This window comes from Physella acuta, unplaced genomic scaffold (assembly GCF_028476545.2).
Source record: "Physella acuta isolate Inbredline_101_S28 unplaced genomic scaffold, ASM2847654v3 ptg000254l, whole genome shotgun sequence".
Classification (NCBI taxonomy): Eukaryota; Metazoa; Mollusca; class Gastropoda; family Physidae; genus Physella; species Physella acuta.
Genome location: NW_026731773.1, coordinates 41288 through 67834, shown reverse-complemented (window position 1 = coordinate 67834; position 26547 = coordinate 41288). Strand labels below are relative to the sequence as shown.

The window sequence follows — 26547 nt, the reverse complement described above, 5'->3', positions numbered from 1 at the left end:
ACTGTTCGAACATTTTCACTCAAGTCAAATAAACCCTTGTTATCGATTCTCTCGCCCATTTTCCAGGCTTGTAAAAATTTGTCTCACTTGTGCGTAAACAATATAAAACGTGTCTTCGTTTTATTTAGACTTGTCTCCCCTATGTATCTCCTCCGTGTATAAGACTTATCTCCTCTGTGTTTAAGATTTGTCTCCCCTGTATTTAAGACTTGTCTACTCTGTATTTTAGACTGTATTTTTACCTCTCCTGTGTATAAGACTTATCTCCCCTGTGTCTAAGACTTACCTCCCCTGTATCTAAGACTTACCTCCCCTGTGTCTAAGACTTATCTCCCCTGTGTCTAAGACTTATCTCCCCTGTGTCTAAGACTTATCTCCCCTGTGTCTGAGACTTACCTCCCCTGTGTCTGAGACTTACCTCCCCTGTGTATAAGACTTATCTCCCCTGTGTCTGAGACTTACCGCCCCTGTGTCTAAGACTTACCTCCCCTGTGTCTGAGACTTACCTCCCCTGTGTATAAGACTTACCTCCCCTGTGTATAAGACTTATCTCCCATGTGTCTGAGACTTACCTCCCCTGTGTATAAGACTTACCTCCCCTGTGTCTGAGACTTACCTCCCCTGTGTCTCAGACTTACCTCCCCTGTGTCTGAGACTTACATCCCCTGTGTATAAGACTTACCTCCCCTGTGTATAAGACTTACCTCCCCTGTGTCTGAGACTTACCTCCCCTGTGTCTGAGACTTACCTCCCCTGTGTCTGAGACTTACCTCCCCTGTGTATAAGACTTACCTCCCCTGTGTCTGAGACTTACCTCCCCTGTGTCTGAGACTTACCTCCCCTGTGTAAGACTTACCTCCCCTGTGTCTGAGACTTACCTCCCCTGTGTCTGAGACTTACCTCCCCTGTGTCTGAGACTTACCTCCCCTGTATCTAAGACTTACCTCCCATGTGCCCAGGTTTCCTGATGACGATGAAGCACAAGCACCACATCCAGATGATGAACATGAAGAGAGCCAGGAAGAAGGCGGAGCTTAAGGCAGCCAAGCTGCAGACGTTGTTGTCTGAGATCAGGGTCAGTCGGGCGTGACAGGTCATTTGGTGTCAAGTTTTGTGGTCATTTGGTGTCAAGTTTTGTGGTCATTTGGTGTCTGGGTCAAGTTTTGTGGTCATTTGGTGTCAAGTTTTGTGGTCATTTGGTGTCTGGGTCAAGTTTTGTGGTCATTTGGTGTCAAGTTTTGTGGTCATTTGGTGTCTGGGTCAAGTTTTGTGGTCATTTGGTGTCAAGTTTTGTTGTCATTTGGTGTCAAGTTTTGTGGTCATTTGGTGTCTGGGTCAAGTTTTGTGGTCATTTGGTGTCTGGGTCAAGTTTTGTGGTCATTTGGTGTCAAGTTTTGTGGTCATTTGGTGTCAAGTTTTGTGGTCATTTGGTGTCAAGTTTTGTGGTCATTTGGTGTCAAGTTTTGTGGTCATTTGTTGTCTGGATCAAGTTTTGTGGTCATTTGGTGTCAAGTTTTGTGGTCATTTGGTGTCATGTTTTGTGGTCATTTGGTGTCTGGGTCAAGTTTTGTGGTCATTTGGTGTCAAGTTTTGTGGTCATTTGGTGTCACGTTTTGTGGTCATTTGGTGTCTGGGTCAAGTTTTGTGGTCATTTGGTGTCAAGTTTTGTCGTTATTTAATATCTGGGTCAAGTTTTGTGGTCATTTGGTGTCTGGGTCAAGTTTTGTGGTCATTTGGTGTCTGGATCAAGTTTTGTGGTCATTTGGTGTCAAGTTGTTTTGTGGTCATTTGGTGTCTGGGTCAAATTTTGCGGTCATTTGGTGTCAAGTTTTGTGGTCATTTGGTGTCTGGGTCAAGTTTTGTGGTCATTTGGTGTCAAGTTTTGTGGTCATTTGGTGTCACGTTTTGTGGTCATTTGGTGTCTGGGTCAAGTTTTGTGGTCATTTGATGTCAAGTTTTGTCGTTATTTAATATCTGGGTCAAGTTTTGTGGTCATTTGGTGTCTGGGTCAAGTTTTGTGGTCATTTGGTGTCTGGATCAAGTTTTGTGGTCATTTGGTGTCAAGTTGTTTTGTGGTCATTTGGTGTCTGGGTCAAATTTTGCGGTCATTTGGTGTCAAGTTTTGTGGTCATTTGGTGTCTGGGTCAAGTTTTGTGGTCATTTTGTGTCAAGTTGTTTTGTGGTCATTTGGTGTCAAGTTGTTTTGTGGTCATTTGGTGTCTGGGTCAAATTTTGCGGTCATTTGGTGTCAAGTTTTGTGGTCATTTGGTGTCTGGGTCAAGTTTTGTGGTCATTTTGTGTCAAGTTGTTTTGTGGTCATTTGGTGTCTGGGTCAAATTTTGTGCTCATTTGGTGTCAAGTTTTGTGGTCATTAGGTGTCAAGTTGTTTTGTGGTCATTTGGTGTCTGGGTCAAGTTTTGTGGTCATTTGGTGTCAAGTTTTGTCGTTATTTAATATCTGGGTCAAGTTTTGTGGTCATTTGGTGTCTGGGTCAAGTTTTGTGGTCATTTGGTGTCTGGATCAAGTTTTGTGGTCATTTGGTGTCAAGTTGTTTTGTGGTCATTTGGTGTCAAGTTTTGTGGTCATTTGGTATTAAGTTTTGTGGTCGTTTGGTGTCGGGGTCAAGTTTTGTGGTCGTTTGGTGTCAAGTTGTTTTGTGGTCATTTGGTGTCTGGGTCAAATTTTGTGGTCATTTGGTGTCAAGTTTTGTGGTCATTTGGTGTCACGTTTTGTGGTCATTTGGTGTCAAGTTTTGTGGTCATTTGGTGTCTGGGTCAAGTTTTGTGGTCATTTGGTGTCTGGGTCAAGTTTTGTGGTCATTAGGTGTCAAGTTGTTTTGTGGTCATTTGGTGTCTGGGTCAAGTTTTGTGGTCATTTGGTGTCAAGTTTTGTGGTCATTTGGTGTCTGGGTCAAGTTTTGTGGTCATTTGGTGTCAAGTTTTGTGGTCATTTGGTGTCTGGGTCAAGTTTTGTGGTCATTTGGTGTCAAGTTTTGTGGTCATTTGGTGTCACGTTTTGTGGTCATTTGGTGTCAAGTTTTGTGGTCATTTGGTGTCTGGGTCAAGTTTTGTGGTCATTTGGTGTCTGGGTCAAGTTTTGTGGTCATTAGGTGTCAAGTTGTTTTGTGGTCATTTGGTGTCTGGGTCAAGTTTTGTGGTCATTTGGTGTCTGACACAGCTTTACTAGATTAGCTTAGCTTTAATACTTTAATGTGTCCAAAAAGTCTTGAGTAATAAAAAAAACCCGCGCCACATGTAAATTGTCACACCTGCAGTTTACTGTCACATATTGTGCTAGAAATGAATGATCACAGACATTCAAGTTATAAGGCCCCGTCGTTAGGGACAATTTAATTTTCTTTATCTTTACAGTTATAGTACATCATTCAAAATGTTGTACTACGAATGTAGCCAATGATGTTCAGTTTAACAAAGTTGTCAGTCTGTGTTTGTTGTTACAGAAAGATGTCCAGCTATTGGTTGCTTTGTGCAGGTCACATGACGTGGAGGAGAAGGATATCACAGCGTGCTTGTGTGAGTAGCCTCAGAGTGCATGTAGCCATTGTAGTGGTGAGGTCATGGGTAGCGGGTAGCCATTGTAGTGTGTAGTTCAAATGTAGGCAGTAGTCATTATAATTTTTACGTAACAGGCGGCCAGTAGTCATTGAGGTGTTTAGGTTAAAAGTGCAGGTAGCGGGTAGCCATTATGGTGGTGATGATCTAGGTAGTAATCTACCCCACGTGAACCCTCTCTCCCCACGTGAACCCTCTCTACCCCCACGTGAACCCTCTCTCCCCAGACGGCAAGGGGCGACGGAGCGTGACGCTGAGTGCCATGTCCACCTGCACGTCCCTCATGCTCATCTCCACCCTGGGCAAGGACGCCATCCAGGAGGACGACATCTACGGGAAGTAGGTCAACCTTTGACCTTTGTGTTGCAGAGACTGGTGACGTAGTGTTTGAACCAGCGACAGTATTGAACATCTCAAATACTGACTTCGACAAAACTAGCACTAAACATTGACAAGGACGTTCTCAGTTTTCTCGAACATAGTTTATTTAGCCCTTGAATTTATCTTTCTCAACCTCTCTTATTTACTTTCTTCTTCTACTTTTTCCATCTGATTCGCCATCTTTCCCCATCTTTCTACCTCCCCTATTCCCCATACCCCTACCTCCCCTATTCACCACCTTCCCGTCCCTCCCACAGGGTGTTTAAAGAAGCCTTGAACGAAGGGGACAGCACTGAGCTCAACTCAGAGATCCAGCAGGCAGAGGAGGCCGCCATTGATGCCGCCATAGAGCTCGATGAGCAGATCGAGGCCAGGCGGAAGTCCAAGAAATACAAGTAGGTCAAATAACTAGGTCAAAAAACGAGGTCACACCACTATGTAACACCACAGTAGGTCAAAGTAGGTCACATAAAAACAGGTCAAACGACAGAAGGTCAAAGCAGGTCACACAAAACGGTTCACACAACTAGGTCATACAACTAGGTCACATAACTAGGTCATAGCAATAGGTCACACCACGTTAGGTCACGTCACAGTAGGTCACGGCACAATAGGTCACACAACAGTAGGTCACACAACAGTAGGTCAAAGTAGGTCACACAAAAACGGGTCACACCACAGAAAGTCACACCACTAGTCCACACCAATAAGTCACACCACAGTAGGTCACGTCATAGCTGGCCACACCACTGTCGGCACGTGCAACATGTCAGTTTTCTGTATTAGGGTTATGTTTACACTAAAGTTACACTTTCTAACCCTCTTCTACCCCCGTTTAACATCCCTACAATTTTATCAGCCTATATATCTTTGTTTTGGTTAGTTCACTTGTTGCCTAAAGCTCTAACTAGCCGTTGTTTCACCTTATCCAGGAGCAAGAAAACTCGAGTCAAGCGAAGCTACACCGTCCCGAGGCGAACGGCCAGCGTGGAGATACCCGAGCCTGATATTAACGAAAACAACAGCAACATTTATTACATTAATGACGGGTTTTTAACAGGTAGGCGGGTAGCCAACCCGTTTTCTTTCACGGTGTTTTATATTTTATGGTCAAAGGTAAACAACTCATGAAATTGTATTTTTGTTTTATTCCAGCACAAGCTACCTCCCCTAGAAACGGCACCGAGTTTTCTACCCTCGCTGGGGCACTTGCCGGCTGCAGTACTGTGGCCGAGGAAGACGAGCAGCACCACCCGAACCACGGCGGCGCGTCAGCGTTGCCTAGGCGACAGAAATATCAGAGCACCGCCTCGTTACGGAGCCTGCCGTTAAGGAAGGGAAGTCGCTCCAACAGTATGGTGGTAGGTTTTTGAGTTCTTTCCCTTTACTCTTTTCTTATAGAAAAAAAAATTAGCTATAAATAGAACTCTCCTCCTTAAGTTTGGTGGTCTACTTTTTGTAAGCCTTTAAATAGCTTTGTTTTTATTTCTCGGCATTTAGATTTCTTTAAGCTGTAGCTTTGACTTTCAAATATTTTCCTTTGCTTTGTGTGTGAACGCCACTAGTTAGATGATGTACATAGAGAGGAAGGGGAAGAGAGGGGGATGGTGGGAGGAAAAATGGAGGGAGGGGACTGGTTTCAAATGTTTGAAATGACCGGAAGTTGTAGTGTTAGAAAAGTTGTCTGGCGCCCCCAGTTTTCTGGTGCCCTCTCCCCATTTATTTGGAGCTGAGAGGTGACACAGTCTAGTGGTGATACTATGCAGTCTAGTGGTGATACGGTACAGTCTAGTGGTGATACTATGCAGTCTAGTGGTGATACGGTACAGTCTAGTGGTGATACGGTACAGTCTAGTGGTGATACGGTACAGTCTAGTGGTGATACGATACAGTCTAGTGGCGATACGGTACAGTCTAGTGGTGATACGGTACAGTCTAGTGGTGATAGTGTGCAGTCTAGTGGTGATAGTGTGCAGTCTAGTGGTGATAGTGTGCAGTCTAGTGGTGATAGTGTGCAGTCTAGTGGTGATAGTGTGCAGTCTAGTGGTGATAGTGTGCAGTCTAGTGATGATAGTGTGCAGTCTAGTAGTGATAGTGTGCAGTCTAGTGGTGATACGGTACAGTCTAGTGGTGATACTGTACAGTCTAGTGGTGATACTGCCCAGTCTAGTGGTGACACGGTACAGTCTAGTGGCGACACGGTACAGTCTAGTGGTGATACTGTACAGTCTAGTGGTGATACTGCCCAGTCTAGTGGTGACACGGTACAGTCTAGTGGTGACACGGTACAGTCTAATGGTGATACGGTACAGCCTAGTGGTGATACTGCCCAGTCTAGTGGTGACACGGTGGTCTAGTGGTGATACTGCCCAGTCTAGTGGTGACACAGTGGTCTAATAGAAGTGTGTCCATCTACAGATCTACATGCCCGAGTTCGATGAGCCAATAGAGATCCCAATCAAAAACCAAAAGAAACGGAAGAGTTCCGTGCACTTTGACTCGAGTAAGACAAACACAATCATGGTTTAACGGTTGCACCTTACCTATACCCTCTTTACACCTTACCTGTACCCTCCATACACCTTACCTATACCCTTTATACACCTTACCTATACCCTCCATACACCTTACCTATACCCTTTATACACCTTACCTATACCCTCCATACACCTTACCTATACCCTACATACACCTTGCCTGCATTATTATTAATCAGTATGGCTCTTTTGTATGCACTTGCCACTGGTCAATCTTTTATTGCACGCATTTTTCACGCTTGACTTATTTGTAGTTGCATATAATTTTACATTTCTCCAACCCGTCTATATTGTATGTGATTTGCACATTTTCCATGTCGTTTTTTATGCATGAATTACCTACTGGATAATTTGCATGTAAATTACTGATTTATTGCACGATGTGTAGCATGTTTTGCCACATTCACTTATATGGTTGAGATAATTAAATTTATCATCTGATTGTATTCGTAGTTTACCTCCCCTGATCCACGTTAAGGTAGACAAATCTCACTGTGCCAGCTACTAAAATGTTTTATTGTCTCCCTTGGCTGTTCCCTAATCCAGGTGTAGGGCTACACAAGTTGATTTAAAACATTAAAGACTAACTTGTATGTGACACGAAGCTTAGTCAGTGTCCTGACGTTATATCTGTTGATGTTATTCACTGATGTCCCCTCACATTGATGTTCCCACACACTTTATAGTTCCCTCACATTGTTGTCCCAACACTTATATGTCTCCACACGTTGATGTCCCCACACTTTGATGTCCCCCACACTTTGATGTCCCCCACACTTTGATGTCCCCCACACTTTGATGTCCCCCACACTTTGATGTCCCCAACACTTTGATGTCCCCCACACTTTGATGTCCCCACACTTTAATGTCCCCCACACTTTGATGTCCCCCACACTTTGATGTCCCTACACAATGATGTCCCCTACACTTTGATGTCCCCCACACATTTTTGTCCCTACACAATGATGTCCCCAACACTTTGATGTCCCCCACACATTGTTGTCCCTACACAATGATGTCCCCCACACTTTGATGTCCCCCACACTTTGATGTCCCCCACACTTTGATGTCCCCCACACTTTGATGTCCCCCACACTTTGATTTTCCCACACTTTGATGTCCCTACACAATGATGTCCCCCACACTTTGATGTCCCTCACACTTTGATGTCCCCCACACTTTGATGTCCCCCACACTTTGATTTTCCCACACTTTGATGTCCCCACACTTTGATTTTCCCACACTTTGATGTCCCCACACTTTGATTTTCCCACACTTTGATGTCCCCACACTTTGATTTTCCCACACTTTGATGTCCCCCACACTTTGATTTTCCCACACTTTGATGTCCCTCACACATTGATGTCCCCCACACTTTGATGTCCCCCACACTTTGATTTTCCCACACTTTGATGTCCCCACACAATGATGTCCCCCACACTTTGATGTCCCCACACTTTGATTTTCCCACACTTTGATGTCCCCACACTTTGATTTTCCCACACTTTGATGTCCCTACACAATGATGTCCCCCACACTTTGATGTCCCCCACACTTTGATGTCCCCCACACTTTGATGTCCCCCACATTTTGATGTCCCCCACACATTGATGTCCCCCACACTTTGATGTCCCCACACATTGATGTCCCCACACATTGATGTCCCCCACACATTGATGTCCCCCACACTTTGATGTCCCCACACATTGATGTCCCCACACATTGATGTCCCCCACACTTTAATATCCTCACACTTTGATGTCCCCACACATTGATGTCCCCCACACTTTGATGTCCCCCACACAATGATGTCCCCACACTTTGATGTCCCCACACTTTGATGTCCCCACACTTTGATGTCCCCACACATTGATGTCCCCCACACTTTGATGTCCCCCACACAATGATGTCCCCCACACTTTGATGTCCCCCACACTTTGATGTCCCCCACACTTTGATGTCCCCCACACTTTGATGTCACCCACACATTGTTGTCCCTACACAATGATGTCCCCCACACTTTGATGTCCCCCACACTTTGATGTCCCCCACACATTGTTGTCCCTACACAATGATGTCCCCCACACTTTCATGTCCCCCACACTTTGATGTCCCCCACACTTTGATGTCCCCCACACTTTGATGTCCCCCACACATTGTTGTCCCTACACAATGATGTCCCCCACACTTTCATGTCCCCCACACTTTGATGTCCCCACACTTTGATGTCCCCCACAGTTTGATGTCCCCACACTTTGATGTCCCTCACACATTGATGTCCCCACACTTTGATGTCCCCCACACATTGTTGTCCCTACACAATGATGTCCCCCACACTTTGATGTCCCCACACTTTTATGTCCCCCACACTTTGATGTCCTCACACTTTGATGTCCCCCACACTTTGATGTCCTCACACTTTGATGTCCCCACACTTTGATATCCCCCACACTTTGATGTCCCCACACTTTGATGTCCCTCACACATTGATGTCCCCCACACTTTGATGTCCCCCACACTTTGATGTCCCCACACTTTGATGTCCCCACACTTTGATGTCCCTCACACATTGATGTCCCCCACACTTTGATGTCCCCCACACTTTGATGTCCCCACACTTTAATGTCCCCACACTTTGATGTCCCCCACACTTTGATGTCCCCCACACATTGTTGTCCCTACACAATGATGTCCCCCAAACTTTGATGTCCCCCACACTTTGATGTCCCCCACACTTTGATGTCCCCACACTTTGATTTTCCCACACTTTGATGTCCCCCACACATTGTTGTCCCTACACAATGATGTCCCCCACACATTGTTGTCCCTACACAATGATGTCCCCACACTTTGATGTCCCCCACACATTGATGTCCCCACACTTTCATGTCCCCCGCACATTGATGTCCCCACACTTTGATTTTCCCACACTTTGATGTCCCCCACACTTTGATGTCCCCCACACATTGTTGTCCCTACACAATGATGTCCCCCACACTTTGATGTCCCCCACACATTGTTGTCCCTACACAATGATGTCCCCCACACTTTGATGTCCCCCACACTTTGATGTCCCCCACACTTTGATGTCCCCACACTTTGATGTCCCCCACACTTTGATGTCCCCCACACTTTGATGTCCTCACACTTTGATGTCCCCACACTTTGATATCCTCCACACTTTGATGTCCCCCACACTTTGATGTCCCCCACACTTTGATGTCCCCCACACTTTGATGTCCCCACACTTTGATGTCCCCCACACTTTGATGTCCCCCACACTTTGATGTCCCCCACACTTTGATGTCCCCCACACTTTGTTGTCCCCACACAATGATGTCCCCCACACTTTGATGTCCACACACTTTGATGTCCCCACACTTTGTTTATGTCAACATATTATACGTTATATATTTTATTTTAATTGCTATTTCAATTAGCGGAAAACCCCAATTAATCATAATGTCGTTTACGAAAATTACAACAGATACAAAAAAAATTAAGTTAATCCTATTATTCCTGAATATTTCAATATTAGATTTATTGCTATTGGAAAACAAAAGCTTTAAAGTTAATCGACATCTGAACTTAAACATTAACCTTCACCTTTGATACCCTATATCCAACAACACCTAACTCTAACCTAATCCTAAGGCTGTGTCACCTTGACCTTTGATCCAACAACACCTAACTCTAACCTAATCCTAGGCTGTGTCACCTTGACCTGCGAATACTCACACAAATGCTTCCATTTTTTTTTCTACCAGACGTTTGAGGTCACAACACAAGTGACGTATCTGTGACGTCACAAGGCGCATGCGTCACACTACCAACTGACCAATCAGAACAACAGAACAGCCGAGAACCAGCGGACCAACCAACCAGAAGCATTTGATTTTGTTTACATATGTGTTGGTCCTACCCATAAATTAGACCTTGTGGCCCAATAGTTTTAGCTACTGTCTGGGTATTTAGGCCTTAGATGGAACTAGGCATCTTATAGGGATATATCTAGATAAGTGGCGTTGGCAGGAGGGTGTTAGGGGTTAAAGCACCCCCCTCCACACACACACACACACACACACCACCCATGACAAAATCCTAACGATATCACTTATCTAAATAACCCAAACAAGACAACCACATTTGTACAAAAACGCCACAGTGAGCTTGTTCTCACATACTTGCTTGTTTTGTGTAGGTCTAGACATGGTTAGGTCTAAGGGTAGGTCTAAGGGGTAAGTCTAAGGGTAGGTCTAAGGGTAGGTCTAGACATGGGTAGGTCTAAGGGTAGGTCTAGACATGGGTAGGTCTAAGGGTAGGTCTAGACAGGGGTAGGTCTAAGGGGTAAGTCTAAGGGGTAGGTCTAAGGGTAGGTCTAGACATGGGTAGGTGTAAGGGGTAAGTCTAAGGGGTAGGTCTAAGGGTAGGTCTAGACATGGGTAGGTCTAAGGGGTAAGTCTAAGGGGTAGGTCTAAGGGTAGGTCTAGACATGGGTAGGTCTAAGGGTAGGTCTAGACATGGGTAGGTCTAAGGGTAGGTCTAGACAGGGGTAGGTCTAAGGGGTAGGTCTAGACATGGGTAGGTCTAAGGGTAGGTCTAGACATGGGTAGGTCTAAGGGTAGGTCTAGACATGGGTAGGTCTAAGGGTAGGTCTAGACATGGGTAGGTCTAAGGGGTAAGTCTAAGGGGTAGGTCTAGACATGGGTAGGTCTAAGGGGTAGGTGTAAGGGTAGGTCTAGACATGAGTAGGTCTAAGGGTAGGTCTAGACATGGGTAGGTCTAAGGGTAGGTCTAGACATGGGTAGGTCTAAGGGTAGGTCTAGACATGGGTAGGTCTAAGGGTAGGTCTAGACATGGGTAGGTCTAGGGGGTAAGTCTAAGCGAGTGTAGGTCTGAGGGGTGGGTCGAGACAGGGACGGGTCGTGACAGAGGTAGGTTTTAAACTGAGTGCCGCTGTTAGTAAATGCTAAACTGATGATGTAGGCATTTAACACACTGTAAATACAACTAATGTTGTAACTATTCAAACAACTTATTATTATTACTATTCATACAACTGATGTTATTACTATTCATACAACTGATGTTATTACTATTCTTACAAATGATGATGTTACTATTCTTACGCTTGTTGTAACTAATCATACGACTAATGTTGTCGCTATTCATACAACTTTCTCCACATCTCTATGCAACGACCACAATCTATAGGCCTTCTTCTCCTTGCTTGGATGGGATATGGTATATGGGGTATGGGAGTTAACTATCCTAGAACGAATGTCGTAAGCAATAGTTGTCGGCCCTTGCTTGTGTACAGACTCATCACTTTAAATAGCAGAATTTTAACTTGTCTGATTATCGCAATTTGTAAATGAAATTTTTTTTTACGTTTTACTATTGTATGGCGAAACTTTCGTTAAAATTTCAAATAGTCTGACACACTTGTTGTTGGTTAAAACTTTCTTCTAATTTAACGAGATAATTGATTACTTGATCAGTAACAGTTTTTGGAAGATTTGTAATGTAGTCTCCGTGGGTTTAGCCACAGATAGGGAGATTGCTTCAAGTGATGGTTTATCTGTTTTTCGTTCGTGCCCAAGACGCATGGGGTTAAAGGGATAGTTACCAGTTACTATTCACTTCTACACATGGGGATAAATAGTTCGTGATAGTTTAGTGATAGTTACTGTACATCGCTTGGACCGAACGATAGAGCCGTTTGGTTAACACACTTCAGCAAGTTATAGAAATTTATCTGGCGACTGCTTGTAGCATTGTCTTCTCGTGTACGTTTGTCTATGGTGAGCATTTGTATGTCATTTTATGTTGGACATATGTATGTCTACTTATGTTGGACATATATATGTCTACTGAACATATGTATGTCTACTTATGTTGGACATATGTATGTCTACTTATGTTGGACATATGTATGTCTACTTATGTTGGACATATGTATGTCAACCCACTTTGTCACGCTAGATAGCTAATGTCTCTACTACATTTATGATCTTTCATTTGTATTATAATTTGATGTAATATTACAGTTTCATGTATTATAATTTGTTGTGTTACTAAAATTGGATGTATTATTATGTGATGTAATATAATTCGATGCATTATTCCCCTTGCAGTATTATGCAATATGACGCGGGGACTGTTCTCTTGTGTAGGCCTATAACTATAATTAAAATATTAGGTGAATTTGTTGATAATTGTAAAATAATCAAATAGCTAGAGTCGATTTTCATGTAAAATGAGGTGTTTTTTTTTTGGAAATTTTTTTTTACAAGATGATATCAAAAACGTGTCCAATGGGAACACTGGCTCTAATGAAATGGTTTTTGTCATTTTGATATACTTAAAGTACTTTCTAAAATTTAGTTTCGTAGAATTTGAAACTCTGAATTGAAACCAAAGATCCGTTACCAATTTACGCACACTGCACGCACGTTTGTGCGGCATTGACTGCTGCCATTTTGTTTCCGATGACGTCACGTACCAAAAGTAGTTCCTTGCTGTATTCATCCACGCCAGCATTGATAAAGGGGTGATTGGTACCAAGCCGTCAGACGTTTATTTACCAGTGTTGGGTTCATCTACGTGTAGCTAGTCTCGCTACAGCTGGGTAGTCTAGATCTAGTACATAAATGTTTACAGATTTCATTGGTGCTAGCCTTATCTTTACAAATATTAATCAAAATATTTTTAACCCATTACTAAGTTACTAAGTCAGAAAGAGTTCCCACCCCACCCCCCGAACGAAATGGAATGTATACAGAAACCATATAATTTTACCAGTGTCCGCCCCTCCCCCCCTCGGAAAATGTTGTCCCACCCCCCCCCCCCCGAAAATATCAAATGCCCCCCCCCCTCCCCCCCGGGAGAAAAAAATCTGGAAGAAACACTGGTCAGAAATTAAAAAAAAAACTTGCCAACCAGCAATAACTGCACTCATTAACTCGACCATAAACAGTTTATGTATGAGTATCCTCGTACGTCATCGTGACATATGAGTACCTTATACATTGGTACAATTGAATGTTATATATATACAAGTTTAAAAACGCCACCAAAATTTCTTTTGTTCCTCAGTTAAAGATCTGTATGCAACTCTCCCGATAAACTTTCAGTCTGATCGACAAGTTACTAACCTCCCCAGGGGTTACTAACCTCCCCTAGGGGTCCCATGCAAGAACATTATTGGACCCCACCCAAGTACTAACCCCTATGTGGGCCGCATGCAAGAAAAAAAGTCAGCAATGGGCCCTATGCAAGATTACCCCATTCAGCCCCCTCCCCCTGTTTGCTAGATATTCATCACATTGCTAGTTAGCAAAGTCCACCTTGAGTTGAGGGGAAACAACGCATGTTTTTTTTTTAACATAGGAAGGAGTCAGCAGTTGTGTTCTCTTGAATTTATGTTTCTTTTTATGTTGTTGCATCTATACGGTGAATAGAGTTTATTTTTTATAAATGACTAAAGCTGTACAAAATGTTTTTTCTGTAGATCTGATGTACACAAATATTAGATGTACAAAGTTATTCTGTACACAGTTTTCTTGTTATTTTCTCTCTCTTGTTTAGCACATACTGTGTAAGTCGTCTAATAAATATAATATCAACCTTCTCTGTTGGCCTCCAGTTACTTACCTGTTCCTCCCATATAGAATCAAAGAGAGCGTCATTATTACACTATTGTACATGGTTGGCATAAATTAGCACTGGATGAATGCGTCAAGTAAGAATTAAGATTCCAGATGCACCAAGGGATATAATTTACACGCAACCTGAGTTCCATGGTAACTTTGCAATTTGACAGGTACGTGGTGTGTATGTATAGATGGTCATAGACTGGTGTGTGGGGGGGGGGGTGTATGTATAGATGGTCATAGACTGGTGTGGGGGGTGTATGTATAGATGGTCATAGACTGGCGTGGGGGTGTATGTATAGATGGTCATAGACTGGCGTGGGGGTGTATGTATAGATGGTCATAGACTGGTGTGGGGGTGTATGTATAGATGGTCATAGACTGGTGTGGGGGTGTATGTATAGATGGGCATAGACTGTTGTGGGGGGGTGGTGTATGTATAGATGGTCATAGACTGGTGTGGGGGGTGTATGTATAGATGGTCATAGACTGGCGTGGGGGTGTATGTATAGATGGTCATAGACTGGTGTGGGGGGGGGGTGGTGTATGTATAGATGGTCATAGACTGGTGTGGGGGGGTGTATGTATACATGGTCATAGACTGGTGTGGGGGGTGTATGTATAGATGGTCATAGACTGGCGTGGGGGGGTGTATGTATAGATGGTCATAGACTGGTGTGGGGGGGTGTATGTATACATGGTCATAGACTGGTGTGGGGGGTGTATGTATAGATGGTCATAGACTGGCGTGGGGGGTGTATGTATAGATGGTCATAGACTGGCGTGGGGGGTGTATGTATAGATGGTCATGGACTGGTGTGGGGGGTGTATGTATAGATGGTCATAGACTGGTGTGGGGGGTGTATGTATAGATGGTCATAGACTGTTGTGAAGTGCATATGTAATGACTACATTATTAGGATTGTTAAATAACCATTGGGGGAGGCACTATGTACAATGATACATCAATTAGCTGAATTAATGAACAAGATAATGTATGTTTCTACTTCATTACCTGTCTAGTGATTTGTTTGGCGATCTATGCAGTGTTCGATCCCCGGCACTTTATAGTCATGGTGATTATAAAAAACGACCAATCACGTAACGAAGTAAAGGGTGACCAGAAAGATGCGCAACGGAAAAAAGCGCAAAACAAAAAGCGCAACGGAAAAAAGCGCAAACCGTAAAAAGCGCACACAGAAAAAGCGCAAACATAAATAACGCAAACGGAACAAAGCGCAAATAGAAAAAAGCGCACACAGAAAAAAGCGCAAACATAAAAAACGCAAACGTAACAAAGCGCAAACAGAAAAAAGCGCACACAGAAAAAAAAAACGCACACAGAAATTTCCGTTGCGCTGTTTTCCGTTGCGCATCTGCCTGGGAACCTAGGAGTGACTAAAGAGAACCAAAAATTTATAAGGTAACCAAAAGTTGTCGTGGTTGTTTATAAGGTAGACGGGGCTCTCACAAGTAAGTCACTCAGTAGCTAAAGCCATTGGTCGTCTTATATCACGTGACCATTACGCACATCTCGCGCCATCTCATTAGAACCACAGTACGCATGACAGTAAGCTTTACAAAAGTTTTACGCCGTCATCAACATCGCTATCAACATCATCATGAACATCATCACGAACATCATCTTCAACATCACAGTGTCAATATAGGCCAAGAATAAATGAGAAAATTTCTCAGAAACGTGGACAGACAGAACGCTAGCGTTTATTGTTCGGCTAAGTAGCTAACACTTGATGTTGTATTTTTTACGAATAGTTTAGTGATCACAGTTAAACAAGATGAATGGGTCACAGGTTTGTTTAGCTGATAAAGTAGGCCTACCGCTTTCTGGTGATTTCGACAAGTCTACATGTTTCTGGTGATTTAGACGTCTAATAGTTTTTATGTGATTTAGACAAAGCTAATAGTTTCTGGTGATTTAGACAAAGCTAATAGTTTCTGATTATTTAAACAAGTCTAATGATCTAGACGACATATCCATGCGTCTGTGAAGACCGTCTAGACATCTGATATCCTGTGCAGGGGCCACAACTCTAGCCACCGTGTTGACCTTTTATTGTCTAAAAGTCATCGTCATCTTGTTGTGCAGACGACACAGCGCCATCTTGTGCAGACGATACAACACTGACCTGCGTCTGGCGTGACCTGGCCTGGCTGTCTGACTTCTGCTCATACCGGGCCGACTTCAGGGAGTTCAAGCGTTGTTTGGAGGAACACAGCTCGAGGTAGGTTTTCCTGAAGTTCTTGTTGAGGCCGACGTAGATGATGAAGTTACAGGAGCTGTTGATGCACATGAAGATGTTCATGACCTGGTACATGATCACGGCAAGGTTTGAGGGGTGCGTCTCGGAGTACGGACCGTACGAGATGATGGGCACGTTGATGGGGACGGTCATGGTGACACACGTCAACGTGTAGACGGCACACACAGCCAGCAGCATGATGGTCGTGCGGTTACTCGACACTTGCTTGGTCGTCATCTTCTTCCGGTTCATCGAGACGACCTTGACTTTGATGGAGATGATGATGCATCCTAAGACGGTGAATAATGGGGGGACAACTACGATAGAATAAATACACATGTCTTCAATTACACGTGCGGCGATAGAGTCCTTTGTGTGTAGGATAGAGAACTCCCTAAACCCGACTGAAATATTCCGAGTTGGGTCCCATTCGTATTTCAGCTCAAACCAAAAGCTGGGGTAGACGAACAAGCTCAGCGAGTAGAGCACGACAATGATGACTGCACACCACGTGCGCTTTGGCGTGACGATACGGTAGGCGCTCAGTGGGAAGAAAATGACGATAAGCCTCTCTAATGTGATCAACATGGGCATGGTCAGAGACACCAGGCTAGCGGCGAAGTCCAAACACATGAAGATGGCGTAGAACACAACCAGAATTTGAGAACTTAGTTCAGAGAAGCCTTCAAATCCCCGGATGTCCGAGGTCTCGTACAAGATCTTGGGGATGCTGTTGTAGGCGATGAGGAAGATGATGTCCGCCACGGCCAGACTGACCAGCAGGATGTTGGAGCATTTCTTGAGCCCGTGCCTCAGCAGGATCAGGATACTCAGCATGTTGCCGACCACACCCAGCACGCCGATCCCGGGGGTGACGGCGAACATCAGGATCTTCATCCACAGCCGGCGGGTGGCGGCGTCCACAATCTCGTCGGACGTCGGGTCGTGGGTCGGGTTGGCGTCGTGTAGGGAGAGGTTCCAGGCGAATTGGCAGCTGAAGTCAAGCAGCGTTAGGCTGGCTGTTGTGTTGTCCATGATCGAAAATTTCTAAATTTCTAAATATACAAATCAAATGAGAAAATACCAACACTAGTAAATTCTAAAACTAGCTATAACTAATTGTATGAAGTGTATTCTAAAACTAGCTATAAATCTAATATATAAAGTTCCTTTCTGCATGTAGCACGTTTGTAAATTTTTTATCGTGGATAGTTCAATGGATTTAAGTGTTAGATTATTATAGTGCTCATGGTCTAAATTTATGAGTTAAAAATTAATACTGAAAGTGTTGGGAAATAATTTTCATTTTTCAAACTGAAAGTAATAATTGTCGGCATGTTCATTAAACACAATTTTTAAAAAAATATTATCTTTTACTAAAATTCTAATTATGTCTGAAAATTATTTATATTTAGTCCTTTAGCACTTACTTCCCTTTGATAAATTAGGAAAAACACAATTACTTCCCTTTATAAAACATTGCATTAGTGGAAAATAATTTACTTTATATTACTTTGTTTTGGTGTTGGGAAAAAATAATTCCATAATCAAGGCAGTTTTGTTATATGAAGACGGGACATGGAGAGTTTCCAAAGCAAGTACACCGAAGATACAGACCTTCATGAACCTTCATGATGCCTTAGGCAGATTTTGAAATTGAATGGCAGGTCAAAATGCCGAACATAGAATTATGGAGGAAAACTAGGAAGGAGCCTGTAAGTGTGTAAAAAGGAAGGAGGAAGTGCCGCTGGGTGGGTCACACGCTACGAAAGGCTCACCCAAATGTTACACGACAAGCGCTTGAGTGGAACCCCCAGGGAAAGCGAAAGAGAGGGCGCCCAAGACAGACCTGGAGGCGGAGTCTTCGCGAAGAACTGAAGTGAACAAAGATGTCTTGGGAGACGGCAAAATCAATAGCCGTAGATCGGATGAAATGGAAGGAAATAATGGAGGCCTATATATATATATATATATATATATATATATATATATATATATATATATATATATATATATATATTAAACTATATACGAGGAGAGCCAAAATGAGGCGCCGGGAAGGGTCGCTTCACCTTTGTAAATGAGTTGCTTTATTAAACTATTTTAGCTTCACAGATAATATAATTCGAGAATAATCTCTATAATTATATAATTATCTTCATGGAGGGGCCATGCGCGAGAATTATATACGCATACGCACGTCGAATCTCCCCCTCCCTCGCTCTCCAGGCATGCACAACAGGCTATATCACTACCCCCACCACCCCTACCAGTCTAGTGAGCTGTGGTTGACGCCAATTGTTTGTTTACAATATTCGAGCCGGGTCGAATTAGTGAATGATATTAGGGGCAGATAAATTAGTTTTTAAACTTTTTGAAACTAAGGGGAGATAATAACAAGTTTTGTATGATCTTTTCATTGTCGTCTGTAAACTGTCGTACTGACGGGGAAGGGGGGAGGGCATTGGCAGTACTGAATTAAAACATTAATTACCGAATAGTAGAAAATAAAACAACTAAATAGCGGCGTATGCTTACGGCGCGGGTCGGCTCGTACAAGAACTGTACCTAGAGCTACGGATAAACTAGACTTAAGAAAGCCGTAGATTGTAGATTCTATCTAGATTCTAGATCTAGACCATTATTTATTATTATATACTCGGGATATTCGGTTTAGCAACCATAAACTATACCGACCCGACCCCGGCAACCCTCATACACATTACGCGAAGTCAATGTTTCAGCCACACACATGTTTAAGAAGAACATGTTTAAGAAGAACATTCTAACGTGGGATGCAGGTCAGACGCCCACCTTTGTATGAGCTCTTGTGCCTAGCGGCCCGCGGATTTAATAGCCCCACACGTTAGTGCACGTGGGAAGATCAGGAGATGAGAGTGAGGCTCGGGGATAATGTGACCAGCAAATTGGAAAACGTTGACTCATAAATAACTGGCCGCTGACACTGATGTAACCGTCCATTTTTAAAATGACACTTATGGTCGACCTTGAGGAACCGGTGTCGTTAAAACACGAAATGACAGCTAATTTTTTAATTATCGTTATTATCTACTTCATCTGTCCTGCGTCGTGACTACCTTTTTACGGATATCTGTTTGACGTGATTCGGGAACACGCAGTCCTTCAGCGAAGATAATTTGGAAGATTAATTTAGTTCTCGTATTAATCTTCTCTAATTGTTTTTACCGAAACTACTTTAATATCACTCAATTAAACTCGGAGAACATGAAATAGTATGAACCGCAATGGATCATACAAATTAAACAAATTGTTTGTCATTATTCCAACTATTGTGAATTAAATTTATTTTAGATTTTCGTTTATTAAAATCACAGAATCTCTTAGGATATAGATTTAAAATATTTTACTTCACCCTACATTAATGAGTGTGGTTAATTAAAGTAAATTGCTTCTCGTATTAGCCTTGTGATATTGCCAGAAGAAAGGTTTATATTTTTCTTTAAAAATTGAAACCAGGTACGCACAGCAAAGGTGATCAGTGTATAGGGTAGACGGTATCTAGTGGACAATACACATCAAACTCTTGACGTCATGCAATTAATTATGTATATGAACTACATTTGGAAATAGAGTATGTTTTGTCACTTGAGAGTTATTCATACTGACGTCACGAATTTAAGAAACGAATTTGTTTGATGAGAATTTTTCATTGTGTAAAGACAATCCCCATCGTAGGAAACTGTTTTGTCTGATAAGAATTTTTCATTGCGTTGAGACCATCTTAGGAAACGCTATGTAATACAAGCCTGTTTTCCTTCATGTATACTTTATTGAAGTGCCCTCTTTCATGTTTTCCTTCATATATTTAATTGAAGTTCCCTCTTTCATGTTTTTCTTCATGTATTTAATTGAAGTTCCCTCTTTCATGTTTTCCTTCATATATTTAATTGAAGCTCCCTCTTTCATGTTTTCCTTCATGTATTTAATTGAAGTTCCCTCTTTCATGTTTTTCTTCATGTATTTAATTGAAGTTCCCTCTTTCATGTTTTTCTTCATGTATTTAATTGAAGTTCCCTCTTTCATGTTTTTCTTCATATATTTAATTGAAGTTTCCCCTTCACTTACCAAAAATTTCATGACATCAAGAAACTACCATTAACCCGGCACTATTCCAGTGAGTTTACAATGGTCGTGGTTTTTGTCGTGACGTACACCATCGTCACGAACGTTACAACACAGGAGACGTGGTGTTTCGTGACGTTTCAGCACTGTTCGTGACGTCATATACGCCAGACGCTCCACAAATAGTATCAATAGTCTAACCAACGTTTTCGTTAACAGTAAACAAGTGCTGTTCAGTTTTATCAGTACTCGACTTTGATTATCGATCTAAAGTTGACGGTTTTAATTAAGAGAAATTACACGTGTTATTAATTTGTTTTCGTTATGCATCACCATTATCATCATTATTACGCGCCTTCCTGCTTGGGACTGCCATCAAAGATCTCCAGAGTTCTCTGTCCTGTGTAATTTTCTCAAGCAGACTTAATGTGCAGCACATTCTGTATTTTAAGCTTTAATGCCCCGTCATGAGGTATTTCCTAGTCTTCGCTAAATAGACAGTAGAGTTATCTTCATAGTTATTGCCGTGGACCTTTTGTAAAGCACATGGACGCAACCACACCCCTCCATTGTACTGTTTTTGGGCGGTTTCTTAAGTTGGGCCAATGTCTTCCGGCTCGTTTTGCTTCAAGGATGACTAGCTTTTGCAAAAGGTGTTCATAGGTTTTTCTCCAAAGTTTCGCACTGGTAATTTTCTCAGGCCATTTGATGTTCAATATGTGCTAACTGACGAGTAATGCACACTATTACTGGCTTGGGAATTGAAAACGTGATTAAAATAAAACAAGCGCAGAGAACTGTTCAAGATGTGTAACCCAGTTTAATGTCCTTGTAATGAAGTCACGTGACAAACTTCTGTACATCTGCCAGTCATATTTGTATGTGAATATCGGCACTCGAGGAAATCATTTGGGTTTAGGCAGGTTTATTGGAGCTGAGGGGAAGTTTCAATAGGTGCAGCCAAAATACCACGTCACATTGCTTCGTCTTTTAAATAGTAGACGCACTATGTGACACGATTCAGTTTAGGTCATTTACGTATTTAATAAAATGTCAATGATGTTTTTATAAATAAATTACATCAAGTTTCTCAAGTGTTGTTGAAGCGATGAACGATTTTATGAAATATCTACAAGAAAATACACAATGCGACACAAAAGGCACTTTGATACAGCTGAAACTTTGGGGAATAAAAACAAACTAACCAATCATGAGAAACAAGGGTTGCCCGTGTTCAATTTCTAAGTTGTTTTTTTTTTTTAAATTTCAATCTTTCAAAAAGATTTAAACTGTCTAAACATCAGTCTGTGATTTTTTTTTTACAAAAGTCTGATGCTTGGGGTATTTCAGCTCGTCCTCGTGCCTGCAATTGTCAAATCAACAGCTGCTTGTGACGGCGTTGTCTAGCTTCTATCTTCTTCTAGTTAAAAATGAAAGTATGTTTGCGGATGGCTGGTTTTGTCTTGTATAGAAATCCAAACGTCTTAATTAATTGGGTTCATTTTTGCCACGAGTTAGAAAACTAGGCGCTTTTTATGGCAAAGTTCAGTGAAATGTTAAATTGTTTATAAAATAGGCCTTATAAGCTACCTGATTTCTATCATTATATTTTGCATTTGCGGAGCGTGTTCAGCAGTGGTGCAATACATTATCCATGAAGCTGCATATAAACAATGTTCACATTTACAGTTTTAGCCTTTATCTTTCTGAAACAAAAATAGGGATAAAGATATTTATAAAAAAAAAGATAATTAAAACTGAATTATTTTCTAAATAAAAATCGTGTATAGATCTAATAGATATTTATTTTAAAAAATTGAAATGTATACAAAAACTGCATTGTTTAATAATTACGTTTTGTGCAAGCAGTGTTAGTCAATTTGTTTTTGGTTCGTTGAATATAACCTTTACAAAAATGCACAAAAACTTTTTTTTATAACAAGTTTTTATGTAATAATGTAGTTAGAAGGAGAAAAAAAATAATATTCTTTAAATATATAATAACTAGCTGCATACCAGTGCTCCGCCACGGTAAATCTTTTTTAAATGTACCAACTTGGGAACAGAACAAAACTAAACACAACACAAACGAACGCAAAAAAAAAACACAAACGAATAAAAAACACAATACTCATAACATAAACACAATTTAAATGCAATCATAAAGGCTTATTGCTCACAGTCTAGCCCGTAGCGCCAAATCGCGCCCTTTCCGAGCGCCGGCAGACGCGTCTGACTCAGTGAATGACTATAAAACAGAGGCGTAGCGACCCTTCCCGGCGCCCGGGAACAAACTTTCGATTTGGAACCCCCCCCCCCCCTCTCAAACTTTCGATTTGCACCCCCCTCTCAGACTTTCGATTTGCACACCCGCCCTCAAACTTTTGATTAGCAATCCCCCCCCCCTCAAACTTTCGATTTGCAATTTGTTTTTCCAACCCCTAAGGTCGGCGCCCGGAGACATAAAACCCCCTCCCCTCGCTACGCCTCTGCTATAAAACCCTAGCTTGTCCGCAAACCGAAAGATAGAATAATAATTAGTATACAGTACGTTCAGTGTATAAAATAAATAAAAGGCGGTATTTAGAATATCCGTGTTTTACCGACCATATTGCACTTTATAAATTCATGCATTTTTTTTCAGTACTTTTAAAAATTTACAATAAAGTTGCATGACTAAAACCATTGCTCACCTAATGAACGTGATGACTTTATATAATAATGGGAAATAGTTGATTAAAAATTATAATTAGTAAACAGTAAGTTCAGTGAATAAAATAAATAAAAGATAGCCTTTTATCAATCAATGCTAATTATAATATTCCAACAATAATGTACTCTTACACGTCTGCATAATTTGCATTCACATTTTGCTTATTATATTATTCCAACAATTATTCCGTCTTGGAGATTTTGCATTCACAATTTTTAGCGTGAGTTGAATTTATTTTTAAAATACCTCCCTTGGCAAAATTACTAAACAGTTTAATTAGATTTTTCTACCCTACTGTTATTATGTTATTAAAATGTATCCACTTTTTCTAGGAATATAAACGAAAATGATATTTGGCATTGATCCTTTTAATATGTTTTAGCAATGTGCGTGTATTTAATATTTTCTTTACGTTATGCAAAAGAGTAAAAACAGTGGCAACTATAAAATAACTTTATGCCGTTATATAAATAAACCCTACTCTATTACTAATATTAAGACACTGCGATGCACTGAAAAACACTGCAAGGTGCGATGTTTACTTTTATGGTTCTAACATCTATAGCGATGACAGAAGGAATGAAGGAAGGGCTGACAAACTACCAGCCCGCTTATATTATAGATGAACTACTATTTGATTACATAACTAAAAAGAAAAGCGCTAGTTGCTGTATTATGTATTGAATACCTTAACAGTATTCAAGAAGCGACCCACGCTTCCAATTTTAGTTCTTTAAAATTAATAGTAGTTCATTTATATATGTTTACAAAAAATAATGTATCTCCACATTTTAGTGATTCGGGTCGCTAGTAAAACGTTTTTATGCATTTTTTCATTACTTTAAATAAAGAAAAGCGTGGGTCTCTTCCAAATATTACAACAGGTATCCAACAAAATAATGCTTCACTGCTTCAGTACGTCCCATCGACAAGCCCCATTGATCGGAAGAAGGGTTGCTGCATTTAACTTCAATATATGATTTGTTTTTAAGTAACTAATGTGTTGTGTTCTTAATTGTGTGTGGTCTCTAGTTGTAATTAATTATACGATCTCTTTCAACGTAGTTTATAAACTGTATTGTTTATTTTATGTGATCTCTTGACTTTAGAAATTAAATTGAATTATTTTAGTTTTTATACATGTGGTGAAAATGGCCGTTTAATTGAAACACAGCACTACAAAAAAAAAAAAAACGGAATTGGTACGACGCTGCCAATTGCAACTGTTCTGAATATCCAAAACGCTACATATCACACACCCCACTCCCCCCCCCCCCACACACACACACAAACTACCAGTTACAAACTAAAACTATGTTTGTTGCATTACAAATCTGTTACAACAAATTGTTCCTGTCAAAGGTAATTCATTATGTAAAATTTTAATCCAAGGTCATCAATCTCCTTCCCCGGTGAACGGAAAAAAGTCACGGGAAAAAAAAAACAGAAAAAAAGTCACAGTTTTTGCTAGGAAAAAAAAATTGCAAAAAAAAGTCACAAAGGAAAATTCGAAAAAAAAATTCAGAGAAATAAATATTTTTATTTTAATTGTTAAGAATTGTAAAATTGTGGGTGTTTATTGATGTGGGTTATTGTTTTTAGCATTTTTATAAACGACAAGTGTACCCGTTCCCGCGTGCTCATAGGATAACCCAGAGTGCCAAATAGCTTCCTCCTAACAATGCTGCAGATTGCGTCATTCGCAAGTAACACAAATGAACAGGATTTTTTCTTTAACACGTAAAAAAAATTATTTGACGTGTTTTAAACATCACTGTGACTGATGCAATATGTTAGCGTTACTATTATTAGATGCTCGATCTCAATTTCTGATTGGATTGTCTAAAAATTGATGCTCATTGCATCATTTGCAAAGTGAAGAAACCGTTTGGATTTTTTTTTACGGGCAAAAATAAACATTCCGTTAATAATCTAACCTTGGTTAGTTTTTCTGATTATTAAAATAAAACGTATTACATGGCCCTCAACGGCCCATGTGAACCTTTGGGGGCCGAAACTGAGATTTTTGTTTGCAGCCAAATCACACCCTACCAGGGCGCCGGCGGACACGCCTGATTCAATTTAGTGAGCGTTTGTAACGCCCCATCCTATCCATTGTCTATCACACTATCCATAGCGCTCACCCGAAAGACCAACGCGCCAAATCGCATCCTGCCGTGGGCCGCCCATGCAAAATTAAATCCCCCACCCAATAAACCTTCTCGTGAGTATTCATCAACTCCCTATAGTTTTATGGCACTCGGATAAACTGTGTCGAACCTCAGTCCTTTTTATATTTTTATATACCGTATATAGAGAAAAATCGCACCATCCCGATTACAGAAACCTCACCTAAATTATTCTTATTAACTTCCAAAGTTTGATGGCGATCGGATGAATGGTGTCAAACCGAAATCGACTTTTATTTTTATAAACAGCATATAGAGTAAAAACAATAATATTGCGCCCTACGAATTTGAATTTTTTTTTCGCAGAAACCTCCCCAGAAATATTCACAACAACTTCCCAAAGTTTCGTGGCGATGTCATGAGATGTGTAGTAATACATAAAGACATAGAGACAGACAGATACACAGACATACATTGCTTTATATATATATATATATATATATATATATATATATATATATATATATATATATATATATATATATATATATATATTATAGATAAAAGCATTGTGGTTTATAACACTAATAAGTAAAAATACTGTAACCAAATTTACACAGAAACCAACCACAACTTTTGTAAGGAATTTAGTTAAATAAGCTCTAGAAATGTTAATTATGACCAAATTTTTTTCTTTTCTTTTTTTTTTCTTTTTTTGCAATTCCTTGGTCGGCTTCTCCTCAGTCGGCCATTGTCCGTATATATTGTGTGTTGTTGACGTTTTGCGTCAATGACAGCCTATGTACCGTGTCGGGTTTCTACTTTGATCCGTTTGTTGTTATGTAATGAGCGTGATAAATGTGGGCAGTGAATGTGGTTGACCCCCCCTCGCTACGCCTCTGCCTACAACTGACCAGTAACAGCGTTGCCACTGTTAAAAGTAACCTCAGTAACAACAAATATGACAGCCCCCTTGAATACTACAATTCAATTGAGTATTCAAATGCGTTGCGCTAAAAGACACTGTAATAATGAAAAACAATTCATAAATAAACCGGGAGTGATCTCCCCTAAACTTTCTCGATTATTCTAATATAACACTACGGGGGATGGCAACTCGGGATATAGACCTCTAGACATGATTTTTAATCCATTTTAATTACTCAAATTTTTAAAAATAGAATATAGTCTC

At 41.1% G+C, this 26547-nt stretch overlaps 2 protein-coding genes across 2 annotated transcripts in view; one reads left to right on the top strand and one right to left on the bottom strand.

Moving 5' to 3' along the window:
- LOC131938628 (uncharacterized) overlaps positions 1-10547 on the top strand; it is an 89882-nt gene extending 79335 nt beyond the window's left edge. Inside the window, exons 8-15 of the mRNA XM_059296734.1 lie at positions 960-1075; positions 3461-3533; positions 3800-3911; positions 4211-4348; positions 4886-5013; positions 5109-5314; positions 6372-6456; positions 10258-10547. Of these exons, the coding sequence (XP_059152717.1) occupies positions 960-1075; positions 3461-3533; positions 3800-3911; positions 4211-4348; positions 4886-5013; positions 5109-5314; positions 6372-6456; positions 10258-10265 (866 nt within the window). The 3' untranslated portion in view covers positions 10266-10547. The remainder of the gene's footprint in view (positions 1-959; positions 1076-3460; positions 3534-3799; positions 3912-4210; positions 4349-4885; positions 5014-5108; positions 5315-6371; positions 6457-10257) is intronic.
- A 5679-nt stretch (positions 10548-16226) lies between these two features.
- LOC131938627 (FMRFamide receptor-like) lies at positions 16227-17444 on the bottom strand. Its single transcript, XM_059296732.1, has one exon. It carries the CDS (start codon positions 17442-17444, stop codon positions 16227-16229), a length of 1218 nt encoding a protein of 405 aa, XP_059152715.1.
- Positions 17445-26547: the final 9103 nt, after the last annotated feature.